At 64.3% G+C, this 12856-nt stretch overlaps 7 protein-coding genes and 1 non-coding gene across 8 annotated transcripts; 2 read left to right on the top strand and 6 right to left on the bottom strand.

The window, feature by feature from the left end:
* Positions 1-73: 73 nt before the first annotated feature.
* Positions 74-1261, bottom strand: JDV02_008927 (8-oxo-dGTP diphosphatase). The gene is made up of 2 exons (XM_047990560.1): positions 1027-1261; positions 74-1005 (listed from the first exon to the last, which is right to left on the bottom strand). The coding sequence occupies exon 2, from the start codon at positions 907-909 to the stop codon at positions 163-165; it is 747 nt and encodes a 248-aa protein (XP_047846569.1). The 5' UTR covers positions 910-1005; positions 1027-1261; the 3' UTR covers positions 74-162.
* A 572-nt stretch (positions 1262-1833) lies between these two features.
* Positions 1834-2688, bottom strand: JDV02_008926 (uncharacterized protein; the record flags this gene model as incomplete). Its single annotated transcript, XM_047990559.1, has 1 exon — positions 1834-2688. The coding sequence occupies one exon, from the start codon at positions 2686-2688 to the stop codon at positions 1834-1836; it is 855 nt and encodes a 284-aa protein (XP_047846568.1).
* Positions 2689-3165: 477 nt separating this feature from the next.
* Positions 3166-3276, top strand: JDV02_008925. Its single transcript has one exon. It is a non-coding gene; the product is annotated as a tRNA-Leu (tRNA).
* A 316-nt stretch (positions 3277-3592) lies between these two features.
* ERO1 (endoplasmic oxidoreductin-1) lies at positions 3593-5544 on the bottom strand (the record flags this gene model as incomplete). Its single annotated transcript, XM_047990558.1, has 3 exons — positions 3593-3707; positions 3760-5390; positions 5461-5544. The coding sequence occupies 3 exons, from the start codon at positions 5542-5544 to the stop codon at positions 3593-3595; spliced, it is 1830 nt and encodes a 609-aa protein (XP_047846567.1).
* Positions 5545-7046: 1502 nt separating this feature from the next.
* CKS1 (Cyclin-dependent kinases regulatory subunit (Cell division control protein cks1)) lies at positions 7047-7607 on the bottom strand (the record flags this gene model as incomplete). The annotated part of the gene is made up of 4 exons (XM_047990557.1): positions 7047-7077; positions 7140-7198; positions 7279-7423; positions 7504-7607. The coding sequence occupies 4 exons, from the start codon at positions 7605-7607 to the stop codon at positions 7047-7049; spliced, it is 339 nt and encodes a 112-aa protein (XP_047846566.1).
* A 618-nt stretch (positions 7608-8225) lies between these two features.
* Positions 8226-8734, bottom strand: JDV02_010878 (uncharacterized protein). Its single transcript, XM_047992620.1, has one exon. The coding sequence runs from the start codon at positions 8706-8708 to the stop codon at positions 8370-8372; it is 339 nt and encodes a 112-aa protein (XP_047846565.1). The 5' UTR covers positions 8709-8734; the 3' UTR covers positions 8226-8369.
* USB1 (poly(U)-specific 3'-to-5' RNA exonuclease) lies at positions 8712-10001 on the bottom strand. Its single transcript, XM_047990556.1, has 2 exons — positions 9588-10001; positions 8712-9504 (listed from the first exon to the last, which is right to left on the bottom strand). Exons 1-2 carry the CDS (start codon positions 9856-9858, stop codon positions 8858-8860), a joined length of 918 nt encoding a protein of 305 aa, XP_047846564.1. The 5' UTR covers positions 9859-10001; the 3' UTR covers positions 8712-8857.
* Positions 10002-11328: 1327 nt separating this feature from the next.
* Positions 11329-12214, top strand: JDV02_008921 (uncharacterized protein). The gene has a single exon (XM_047990555.1). It carries the CDS (start codon positions 11514-11516, stop codon positions 11901-11903), a length of 390 nt encoding a protein of 129 aa, XP_047846563.1. The 5' UTR covers positions 11329-11513; the 3' UTR covers positions 11904-12214.
* The last annotated feature ends 642 nt before the right edge of the window (positions 12215-12856 follow it).

The following is a 12856-nucleotide window of genomic DNA, read 5'->3' as shown; positions in this document are numbered from 1 at the left end:
TCACAGGTGGGGCGAATGGGGCCAATTTCGCCTAGTGCAATACTTGCTACGTGCATACTAGGTGCATACTATTCTTCATACTGGATATCGTGTCCGTGTTTTGTGCAAGTCTGCGGAATCTAAGCTAGTACATACATACGTCCTCTCCCCAAACACAGCCCATCACGCCCTGGCCTTGTGGAATCCGTCGACGACCGACTCGGCCTTGCATGTCGCGCCCTCGCCCAGCGCCACGACGTCGTTGCCGAGCGGAAAGACGTGCTCGCCGTGCGGCCCCGGGACCACGATCTGGAGCGAGCAGGCCGTGTTGCCCGGGCTCGGGTCCACGACGGCCAGGTCGCGGCCGCGGCCGAGGGTGACGCTCCCGGCGGCGGCGTCGACGCGCAGAGCGGACCCCGGCTGCGTGTCCCAGCGGACGAGCAGGTTGCGCGCGGCGGAGCCGGCGGTGGCGGGCAGGCGGATGAGGGGCGCGGAGCCGGCGAGGACGGCGTCCCACGTCTTCTTGACGTCGAAGAGGTTGACGAGGGGCAGGAACATGTTTTTGCGGCGCAGGTCGGCGACGGACATCCAGTGCCACGAGGCGCACTTGTCGGGCTCCATGGCCTTGGGGACGGCCTCGTCGTCGCGCATCTCGACGAGGACGAACCAGGTGACGTAATGCTTGTCGTTTTGCGGGAAGGCGTCGTAGGTGTTGGCGAGGAGGCGCACGCCGTCGACGTCGAGGAACGTCTCCTCCTTGACCTCGCGCACGGCGCACTCGAAGAAGCCCTCGCCCGGCTCGCAGTGCCCGCCGGGCAGCTGCCAGGAGCCCGCGCCGTGGCTTCCGAGGCGCTGGCCGACCAGGATCTTGTCGCCCTTGACGATGAAGGCCGACGTGCCCTGCTTGGGCGCTGAGGCGAGGCCCGACATGATGTGGATGGTTGCTGGTGGCTAGGCTACTTGGGTTGCATGCCGTGGTGCTCGCCTGCGCGGCGGGCTCGGCGCTTTTATGTCCATGGTGAGTGTGTGAGTGTTTGTGTAGTGTATGTGTGTGTGTGTGTGGTGTACTGGGCGACTCGGGCACGCGCACGGCTCAGGGGCCAGGACAAAGGGCCTACTTACCTAAGAGATTTGTCCGCTTGCTAGCAACGGGCTCCGGGCAGCTTGCAAGGTCGCTGGGCTGATTGAGCGTGCTGCGATTGTCCAGCCGCGGCGTCCAATGGAGCGGCAATGTCGATGGGCGATGGTCTATGACTCTGCGCGGCTCCGTGCTGAGGTGTGAGGGTGTGATGCTCACGGCGGAGCGGGAGAGTCGACCACCAGCAGTTACTAGGCCTAGGTACAGGTACCTCTCTACAGCGGGGCGGCAGGCACCACGGCGTGCAGCGCCACCTCACAGGCGGCGCAGTGCGTCCCAGGCCCCGGCGCAGAGGTGACGGGACTCTCGGGCACTAACTGCCCCTCTGCCTCACTCGCCTTCGCCGGACGATGTGTATCCAACACTAACGTCATGTTTGCATTTCAAATTGACAGTCGACTGCCTATGCGGGAAACGTTGAACAAACGTTGCTCGTCCTCCGCAGCCATGCCACGACCGGCGGCCAGGTCGCATCGCCTGGACATCACGGGATCGACAATCGACGGGCTGCCTCCTCCGCAAACTGTATAAAGCAGTATGCTCCAACCATCCTGTTGCCTCCGCCAACCCCAGACGCCGCCCGGCCGCTGACGATGCGGACCCGGCCCGCGCACAGCCCCAGACTCTCTCTCTCTCTCTCTTTCCTCGCCGACCTCTCTTCATCACCTGCCCCTCCTCCCTCCTCTTCCACACAGGCATCCCATGAGACGCCCTCCTCAGTCCATGGCAATCGCCGTCGAGCACGTCGCGCCCGCATCCACCGTCAGCACCGTGCCCGTGATCCAGCGCGCCTCCCCGCCCGCCAGGAAGCGCACCGCCGCCGCCGCGTCCCACGCGCTGCCCTCGGTGCCCAGCAGGCTCCGCCGGCGCCTCGCCTCGCGCGTCTCCGCCGACATGGGCGCCGCGGGGCTGTCCATCATGGGCGTGTGCAGCATCCCCGGGCACACGCAGTTGACCCGCACGCCCTGCGCGCCGTGGTGCGCCGCCATGGCCCGCGTCATGTTGACCACGGCGCCCTTGCTCGTCGGGTACAGCAGGCTCGGCGTCCCGCCCCGCAGGCCGGCCACCGACCCGACGTTGACGATGCTGCCGCGGATTCCCCCTCCCGCGGCGTCGGCGTCGTTGTTGTTGATGTCGTTGCGCAGCATCGCCGGGATCGCGTGCTTGGCCATGAGCGCCATGCTCGTCACGTTGACCTCGAGCCCCCGCGCCCATGCCTCCGCGTCCGCCTCCGTCGCCGTTCCCCGCGCCCCCAGCACGCCCACGTTGTTGACCAGCACGTCGACGCGCCCAAACGCATCCAGCGCCGCCTCCACCACCGCCGCGCACTCCGCGTCGCGCGTCACGTCCGCCGCCAGCGCCAGCGCCCTGCCCCGGCCCTCGGCCCGTATCATCTCCGCCGTGCGCTCCGCCAGCGCGCCGTCGCGGTCCACGCACACCACCGCCGCCCCATCCTCGGCCAGCAGGATCGCGGTGGCCCGCCCGTTGCCGATGCCCTCGCCGAGCGTCCCCGCGCCTGTCACGATGGCCACCTTGCCGGCGAGGCTGCGCGAGGGGCGAATTTGTGACATGTTTACCGTAGATGCCGAGTCGTCGTGTGTGTGTGTCTGTAGAGTATGGGTTTGACAGCAGATGTGCGGACGTCCCCCTCGTAGCAAAGGGCAGCGAATGCTACATTTGTATCTGTAAGCCGCAGGCAAGGCAAGTTTGTCCAACCTCGGCATCCCCCCGCGGAAGCCACGTCTTCACAACCCCATCCCCACGACCACCGCGGCTCCTCACGATGGCCAACATTCCGAGTCCATCAAATCAAGTTCATCGCATCGCAGCCTTGTTGGATCGCTCCTCCGAGCTCACGACGTTGAAATCAAAGCCGTGGTTTGTTCAGGGTAGCCGTCGCCGCGCCAGCTGCCCCTCCATCGCCCCCCACCGCTCCGCAGTCGGCCGGTCTGCCAATCATCTCACGCTGTGCACGCCATCTTCCCCAGCCCTGTTGCGAACCCTACACAACCCACAATAAGCCTCCCTCCTTCAACAACCAGTCAATAGGCACTTTGGCCGAGTGGTCTAAGGCGCCGTGTTCAGGTTCTTGCATCGGTTCTCCGATCTCCCTATTCGCGGTCTAGTAATAGGCGAGGGTTCGAATCCCTCAGGTGTCATTCTTTTTGATCCCACGGTGATTCTTTTTGATTCCACGGTGGACTGTCTGTCACGCACGACACCATTCATCATGCCCTGCTTTTTTGCGCATCTTCATCATTCGGATTCACCGGAGCAGGTGTATGCAGAGTTTGACCTTGCCTCTCTTTAGTGGCGGGGCCCATTCGCCTCTCGCGTCGACTGCACAGCCGCACGGAGATGCTCGACAGTATGTGCAACACCCTCAGCCAGCCTCTCGTTGAATGCACCGTGCAGTGTACATAAATAACAGACCACAAAAGCAGGATGCGCCGACGCCCCAAGACAATGCAAGTGCTATAGTTCGTTCCGGTTAATGTCTGGAAACGCCACCGTCCACTGCCGCGGGTTCACGGGCAGGCCCACCCAGAATTGGTACAGACGCAGCGTCTCCGATGTGATGATGTTCCAGCTGCGGTCGTTAGCCATGGTGCGAAGTGAGGGCGACGGGAGGGGGAGCCTACAATGTCCTGGGCGCCCGCAGCCACCCGCTGACGACAATCTTGACGGCCGCCCGGAAGCGCTCCAGCTCGAAGCTAAAGTGATGGTATAGGGAGTCGCTCTTGGGTCCCCGCAGGCGCAGCGCGACGAACTCGCGCACGGCCTCGTCCTCCTCGTACCCGTCTGCCCTCCCTTTCGGTGCCGGCTTGGGCTTTGTGTCCGTCTCGGCCTCGGTCTCCGTCTTCTCCTTCGCCTTGGCCTTCTCTACAGGGTCCGGGTTCGGCGACACGGCGTCGCCCGCCTCGCCGTCTTGCCTCTTGAGCATCCTCCCAAACTCCCCGACGACCCGCAGCGACTCGCTCAGCCGGGCGTACGTGTTGAACAGGGCGACCAGCTCCGTGCGCTTCAGCACCGGCAGCTCCCGCTCGTTGTCGAACTCGAAGAGCACCTTGAGCGCCGTGCCGTAGCCGTTGGTCTGGATCTTGCCCCAGAGGCGGCACTTGTCGCACCCGACGCAGTCCATGAGCCGGCTGATGTTGCGGAAGCGGTTGCGGAAGTCCTCCTTAAGGGACGGGCCCTCGCCGTTGACGAACATGAGGCTCTCGTCAAAGATGTGCGGGACGCTGGCCGCCCGCTGCGTCACCTCGAGCACCTTGGCCCGCGTGGCCTGGTCCTCGGCCGGGTCGCCGGTGCAGAACGTGTACTTGCCGTCCCGTAGGTACGGCCCCAGCTTCGCCACGGCCCGCGTCACGAGCGCGTAGTTGAAGTACAGGTTGCTGACACGGTCGGCGTGGCCCTCGAAGCGGCTGACGTAGCACGCCAGGTTCGGCTGCCACTGGCCCGTGGTCTTGTTGAGAAAGTCCCAGCATAGGTGGGCGCTGATGCTCGCGTGCATGCCCGACACGACGCGGTAGAAGACGCGCTTCTCGAGGCACTCGTCGTCGACCTCGAAGCCCGTGTTGGCCACAAACGGCACCTCGGGGTTCTGCAGGCGCTGCGCCTGGAGCTGGGCGTGTCGTCCCGCGGCGTCCATGACGTGCTTGAAGTCGAGCGCGGCCGGGCCGGCGGGCCACACCGAGACGCCGAGGTCGGCCGAGCGCGGAAACGAGCTCTTCTGGAAGCAGTTCTCGCGGTAGATGGCGTCCCAGACCTGCTTGGCGCCCTCGCCGCTGTAGCCGGTGAAGCGCTCCGGGTTGCGGAGCAGGCTCACGTAGTCGCCCTTGGAGCTGGCGCTCTCGTCCTCGGGGACACAGTAGTCGCGCTCGTCGCACTCGTCGTCATACTCGAACACGCAGCTCTCGCCCACCCCGTCGCCGAGCTCGCCCTGCAGCGGCCGGTCCGGGTGCTGTCGCTGCGCCGTCCTGCCGGGGTGCTTGGCGTGGGGTCCCTCGAGCTTGCTCAGCTCGCTGGTGCGCCACACCTCGGGGATGTCGTCCTCGTTGTCGAGCGTCTCGACCGCGCATCCCACGTTGCCGCAGATGCCGTTCTCCTCGTCCCAGAAGGGGCATCGCTTGTTGAAGAGGTTGAGGCGGTAGTATGAGAAGAAGTCGGTCGATCGGACTAGGTTGTCGAGCGAGGGCTTGACGTTGCCGTTGAGCTTCTCGAGCGTGGCGAACGAGGCGCACGCATCGTCAACGATGGACTTGGGGGAGATCTGGGACAGGGTCAGCCGAGTCGTGCGTTCGCGTGCGCCGTTGCGCGGGCGGGCGGGGAGGCGCTCGTACCACGCATTCCTGAGACGAGCAGGAAGAAGGCGGCGTCCAGAGGGCGAAGAGGGAGAGGTAGAAGAGCCTGCCTGCAGTCTTCATGGTGGTGCGTCACGCTGCGGCCGTGCCGGGAACTCGATCTGGCAGGGCGAAAGAACGAGGATGCAGCTAACGGCGGGCGCAGGCAGTTGGCATTTGGCTGTCACGATTCGTCCGTCAGGGTGGGCGTATGTATGCACTATGTAAGTAAATTCCGCGACGACGAACAAACGACCACCAGTCACGTCGGCCAGGTTTTGTTTGTGTGTGTTGGCGGGACAAGGGGCGTTGAGAAGAGGCCACCTGGCGCGGGATGGAAGAAGCAAGTCAAGACAAACTGTCGCTTAGTGATGTAACGCGATGGGATGGCAGTGGACGCTAGTAGCAGAGGCGGCGGAGAAGGGGGTGGGAGGGACGGATGCCATTGAAATGGCACGGAGGTTGATCGGTCCAGGCGGCGGAGCGGGAACCTTCTCCCCCCCCCTGGAGCGGGGCCGCCGGTGTGCGCCAAAAAGGTAACGGTGGCCACAGGCCACGGGATGGACGCTGCCAGCGGTCCCGCCACCAGCGTGCGTAGGTGTACTGCGAGTGCAGGTAGGCACAAACGTCCACTATTGACGTCGGGTCCCAGCTCATGCCGGCTGCCAATGGCCCGGCCCGCCCTTGCACGCCAGCTGATGCGTTGATGCACTCACCTCACGCCGATGCATCAGCCCATTTCGATCCCTCTTCCCACCCAGGCGCCGACGCACCAATCGACGCCGGCAGACGAGATAGACCGGGAGTAGGTCGTATGCTGTTGGCTGGGCCCTCGACTCATGCGCTGTTGAAGTGCCGACCAAGTACAAGCACTGGTGGCGCCATGGCAATGTACGCTCAACGCCACACGCCAGCAGCCGTTGTGCCACCGGTGGCCCTATGGAGGCATGGATTGCGGGCTCAGCCAGTCTATGCGGCGCCGAGAACATTTGCAAAGTACAGTATACTGTGCATGCAACGAAGCAATGCGTCGCCTCACGTGAGGCGGAGGACGACGAGGCACCCGGGCACGTCGTCATCCGCAGACATCTAAGATTCCTCAATTCCAATTCCACTACCTAGACTGCTACCCGTCATCTCCAAAGGCCGGTGTGCCAACGCGTCTGTGCGCCGTAGTGCCGGTGCCAGACGCTCGCGCGTCCGACTCGACGACGCCGAGCATGGTGTTGTCGACCGCTGCAGGCTGGCGGTGCCGACGAGCAGGGCCCGATGCGGTCCCGCCCCCCCGGCATCGGCCCCGTCCGCGGCAGGCCGGGAGCCATCAGGCAAGCAAAAGCCTCTTCCCCCCCCCCGCGAGGCCAAGACCAAAAGAGCCGGACACCACCACCCGCCAGGCCAGCGGTTCGCAGGGACGGTCGGTCGGCACACACGGACCTCGTTTTGCGTCTTGACGGCCGGCGCGAGGCGTTGATATTCTATCGAACTGACCCAGATACTGTATCGTATGCGAAGACCGTGATATTCGTAAGAGCGTTAACAGGACCGCACACGAGCTGTTCGGTGCGACTCGGGCGATGGTACAGCGCTCACTGTGGCGGCTGGTAGTTGAGCGGGCGCCTGGCCAGGGTCAGCATCCCCATTTCCCGGTTTTGTGTCTGGGCCATCGGGGGGTCACCTACTTGAAGAGCAGAATGTGCGGCTCGGGCTCGTGGACCTCGTAATGCTCCCAGCCGAGGCTCTGCGCGCGCGTCAGCGTGTCCGATCCATCCCGACGGCACAGTGGCGACAACGACGACGACGACGACGACGGCGACGTACCTGCGTGATGCCAATGGCCCGCCACTCGTCCTCCCACAGCAGCTTCAACGTGCCCTTGGCCGTGTCGTGGTAGTCCTTGGGGATCGCCTTGAGCATTGCCTTGGGCAGCTGCACGTGTCGGTATTCATACTCGCTGTCCGAATACCTGCCGGGGGCGTCAGCGTTCCGCTGCCTCGTCCACGTCCCCCCCGTCCCGCGGGGAGGAGGGGTCCACGCGCCACGCACCTGGCCGAGTAGTGGATCGAGTCGATAAACTCCTCCAGACGCGCCCTCTCCGAGTCGGACAGCGGCCGGGGCGACTTGTTGCGGCGGCTGGTGTCAATGTCCATGGTCGATGTGCTTACGGGAGCTTCGGTGGGTGGCGGCTTTAGTCTCGAGGGGTCTGTCAACGGGCGTTGCCCTCCTGCTCGAGACGCGACCTGAGCGCGCGTGCGGCACGAGACGTGGTGAAGTGCGGTGCGGCGCGGTGCGGTGCGGGGAAGGGCGGTCTGCGGCAGCCTGTCGCGCTCGTGATGTTTCAGGGACGGAACCAATCGACGTCACGTTGGACGCAGCCTGCAGCAACGAGCGACGGCGAAGTGTAGGAAAGCGAAAAACAGGCGCGGCGGCGGCAAGGTCAACGCGACGGATAGAGCGCAACGAGGCGGGGGAGAGGGACAACGGACAAGGCGGGGGATGGAGTGGCGGGCGGCGAGAAAGTTGCACGTTCTGTAGCAGCAGCAGCAGCAGCAGTGGTGGCGGGCAGGTAAACAAACCTACTACGTACATGCAAGTGCGTGCGCCCGCCAGCGCCAGCGCCCAGCACCCCGCCAAACATCCCACTTTTTGACACCCCTGGCGGCCCCACTGGGCGTGGTTCGGCCGTTGCAAATGGCCCGGGTTTCGACTTTTGTTGGCCGCGTCCTGGGAATGGATGCCTGTGGCACGGACGGTCGGGCGGGCGGGCGGGCAGCCAGGCATTCAGCCATTGATGTTGGGCGGTGCGCGGCGTTGGTGGCAGCGGCAACAGACGCCCGCCCAGCGGCGCGGGGACGGGAGGGTTGACAGGACAGCGCCGTGACGATCCCCGCCTGCAGCAGACGGCCTGATGTTCACTGCAAAGTACTTGCGTACTTTGTATAAAATACATTCTGCGTAGGACGGCGACAAGGACGACCAACGGCGGCGAGGGGCGCGGCGGCCCGCTGTCTTGAGCAAGGCCGTCCATTGACTGCCGCCGGCGCACGTGGCGGCACTGCAGATCCGGATGCAACGCGCGCATGGATCGGGGCCCCGGTGGTGGCCGGACGGACCCTTGCGGCGACGCTGTCGAGAGAAACCGGGCGGCTGGCAATGGGCGGCGGCAAGCCGGGCGCGATGCCCTCACCGCGGGGCTTCTCCCCTGCGGTCTCGTCTGCCAGCGGCATGTCTCGCGCCTTTGGTTGGCGCATGCTGGGGAGGGGATGGGGGCTTTGTTTGACACGGCACTTGGCCCGGATCACGCAGGACACGGCTCGCCAGGCATCCACCGGGTTTCAGTTAAGCGCTTGCTACCGCTGCTTCTGCCGCTACCTGTGCAACTGTGTTACTGTCCTCATCATCATGGCTCGTCCTGCGCGTCCCGTCCGCCGGCGACTGACCGCCCGCCGCCTCCCCCCAGCGCAACGTGCGTCACGACGTTGCCAATCTTGGCCTTGACGCCCGGCACCGCAATCTCCCAGGCGTGCATCGCCCGGAACCGCTTCTCCCTAAACAGCCTGAGCACCCGGAGCGACGTCTCCTCGTCCGGCAGCCCAAACGTCCACCCGATGGAGACGTGGAACGCCGAGTCGGCCGCCTCGCTGTGGTGCACCTGGTACAGCGCGGGCTGCTTGAACAGCGCCGAGACGGTGTTGCACCGCGTCAGCAGGGCCATGAGCTCCGGGTTCGCCCCGTGCTTGCGCGCCTCGACCCGGAGGATGAGAAAGGTCCTCTCCGAGTCGGGCGACTTGTACCAGGCCAAGCCGCTGGGGCGCACGGCAAACGGCTCCGTGCCGCTGGTCCGGAGCGAACGGGTGAGCCGCTCGAGGAACGGGTCCTTGTCTGCCGTGGGGAGGCTGAGCGGCCGCGAGAGGCTAATGTGCAGCGGCAGAGGCGCGCCCAAATCGCTGGTCAAGAAGTTGTGCAGCGCAACGCCCTCGTCGAGCATGTCCTCGACCCTGCCGACGAGCTCCTCCAGCAGCTCGTGCTGGTCCGGACCGGGGTGCCCTGTTGCTGTCAGCAGGGCCCGGCGATAGTACCAGGTCAGCCAGACGGGCTGGCGGGCGGCCCGCGCGGTGCTCACTGCTCACATTCGACGTAGACGTGGGTGGGCCAGTTGCCGGGGACGTGAGGGTTCTGCCTCTTGCGGCCCTGGTGCAGGCTCGGGTCGTCCACGACGCTCTGCCGGACCGTCGACGCATACAGGTCGTGGAACGCTGCCGGCAACGGCGGCATCGCGGCCTCCACAGCCGTGCTGGACGCCGCGGAGCCATTCTTGCGCCGTTTGGCCGGGGGCTCCTGATCCCGTTCCTGTTCCGCATCGGAGGATGACGTCGACGACGAGTAGTCGACCAGCGCCATGGCGATGATGTCAACGACGCGTCAAGGCGCGTTGCCTCTGCGGGATCGACGACCACAAACGACACGGCTCACAAGGCCGGTCGATCAACCATGGCGAGCGCCCCGGGCCGATGCGGTGCGTGACGGTTGGTGAAGAAATTGGGTTGTAAAGGTTGAGAGTTGTGCACGGCCAGGGTGGGACCGGCAGCGCCCGTGGCCGTGCTCAGCGGTTGGCGATCAGTCAGCGCCGACGGCAGCTGTCAGTGATCAGTGAGTTCTGGCACCACCACCACCACCACCACCACCACCACCACAACACACACGGCTGCCGCCCCTGAACAGGCCAACCCAGCTGCCCATCAAATGTGGCCGCCCGTCAGAGAGATGCGAAAATGCAAACCCTTGCCATGCACTAAGATCTCTTCACATGCCTTACACAGCTAACACAGCTAGTGCCCAAGAAGCTGCTCTCCCAGAGCCAGAAGCGGAACTTGTTGACACTCCGCACCCTTGCTCAACGTCTGCCTCGGGAACAGGCTCGCCCGGAGCCACGCGTCGAACCTAATGATGCTCTGGATGGAAGTGCGCCGCGGTCGCCTGTGATCGTCCTCCTGGCTGATGGAGGCGCCCGCTGCTCCATCTCGACGGCGTATTCGTCGCAGGCCCCGCAGGGCTGGTTTCGTCAGTCGACGTCGTTCAATCGCTGCCCGTCCCCTCGGCATGGCCTGTCGCTCGAGGCCTTGGTGCGAAATTTGCCATTATCACGAACCGATGGACGTGGCCAACAAATTTCTTAACCTTGTCTTCGCTGAACACCGTCGCGGGCTTGCACGTGGATCGCCCACACAACCGCTGCCTTCGAACGCATGCCCTTTGCAGCCCCGAGGGGGACCGCAGAGGAACTGGCTGTTTAGGAGCGACTGAGCAGCCTCTGTTACCCTTCCTTCTGGCGAATATGCTTGGTTCAGCCGGAGCCCTGACAGCCTCGTTCGACGCGGTAGGAGCAGCAACGCGAAACCTCCAACACCACGTCCCGCGGCATCGTCCTTGGATGGGCCGCCGGATCCTACCATGCGCCAGACAACACATCACGAAGATGGAGCCGTCGACGAGATACATAGTCCAGGTCGAGACCATGGTGTTGCAGCGTATCGTGGTCGACGTTGATGGGTGAGCAACAAACGCCTCCAACACCATGTTGCTGTTGGAGCTTGCGGACGCAACGCCTGTGCCTGAGAATAACATCATCGTTGGGTGTCTCGTGGCCTGGCCGCACTATATATACCGTGGTGGCTATGACCTGCAGGTGCCGGCTGCGGCGATGGGGGCCAGCACGTCGGGAGATGCTGACAACCTCCTGCATCCGTCAACCCCCAACTCTCTCAGCATAACCAGGGGCGGCTTGCGGGTTGCCAACGTCTTTGCAGCGTCCAACACGACTTGCCGGGTGTCGACGAGCGCGCAGCCAGCCCTCAAGAAGACCCCGGCATTGATAGGCACTCTTCAGTGCCACGTAGACGGTTTCTACTCTGAGCGCTTGGCATGCGCAGGCAAGAGGCTGCTGTCGTTGATCTCGTCCCCGCGGCGGCATGAGGAAATGGGTGCACTCGTGGGTGTGTAGACACGTCGACCTTCGAGACGAAGCCGGCCGCCGTGAGGAAGTGTAGCGCATCGGTATGAAGGCAGCGTTGCCGAAGCTCGAAGGTTCTACAATGACCCGCGCGGTTAGGCCGTGTGCAAGCAGCCTTGGCCCGGCCCCCCCGGCTTGGGACGCCAAGTGTGTCAATCTCGCACATGACGCGGCCGTGAGAAGCGACGGGGATGCCCTCCATGCAGACACTGAGTTGCGAGTGACGCTGCGCAAATCTTTGCGAATATCTGCTAGGGCCACCCAGCATGTTTACCACCAAGCCGAGAACAAAAATAGGCTCGCGCCGAGCCAGGGGCACCCCGGTCTTGATGCCAGGGACCTGAAGCCTGACGGAGTTGACATGATGGCTATGGCGGCGCGGCAGCTTGGCATCATGCTCTCAGCACGCACACCACGGTCTTGGGATATCCCATAGGCGTCAAGAACGCGCGTAGTAATTATTAAGCGCGAAGTGCATTGCCGTCTCGCAGGACAAAGGTCGGACCCCGGATGGACGTGGGAACGCCGACGCGCATTACACTGCGCAGGCCCCTCCACCAGACGCATAGTCGTTCTGGGGCCGGATCATCAGCCGAGTGGAAAACGGAAGAAGTTAGTCGAGGTGCTGTAGCAAGCAACCAGGCCACGGATGCCCTCAGACATGATGCATACACGTAGGCAGTGCCCCGCCGGCTGGCGCAGACTCGACGCTAGGTCGCGAGGCGTCTGGCTCAACCTCACCTGACCCAACCCAACTGCCCCGCGCGCGCGGGGGAGAGGGGGCGAGTGAGTGAGTGAGCGAGCGAGGGTCGGAGTGGGCAATTGACACTTTCAACTAACTAATTGGGTTGTGCCACCTGCCTCTGGCGCGCAGTCTGCATATGCAAGATGGGGTGAGCTAACGGGGGTCTAGATCCGCGCGCGCTCGAGTGAACCACGGGCTCACTCAGTCATGGGCGGCGGTTGCGCGGTTGTGTTTTGTCTGCCAGGTCGACAAAGTGTGAGCGGGCCGGATGGCTTGGAGGTTGCCGTGTGATGGGATTCTCCCCAAGTGGCGCGCGAGGCGAGGCGAGGCGATAAAAAGAGCGGCATGCCCCGTGCTCGGGGGACGGGAGCGCGTCGGTACCTGCATCATCAACACCGTCATCTTCATCTTCATCTTCATCATCACAGCGTCCGAGGGTCGCGCACTCTCCCGTTCGCCTACACCGCATCGCGCCGCACCGCACCAAGCGCACTCGCAAACCGCCAAGAGAGTCCGCACCACGGGGGCCCCGGCGGCAGGCAGGCACGTAGGCAAGCATCGCCCGACGAGACGAACGAAACTGCCAGTATGAAAGTCAAGACCGACGACGACGACCGCGACAGCAAGCAGTGGGTGCGTGTGTC

The sequence above is a fragment of the Purpureocillium takamizusanense genome, chromosome 9 (genome assembly GCF_022605165.1).
Source record: "Purpureocillium takamizusanense chromosome 9, complete sequence".
Taxonomy (NCBI): Eukaryota; Fungi; Ascomycota; class Sordariomycetes; order Hypocreales; family Ophiocordycipitaceae; genus Purpureocillium; species Purpureocillium takamizusanense.
This window is presented reverse-complemented; position numbering and strand designations above follow the sequence as displayed.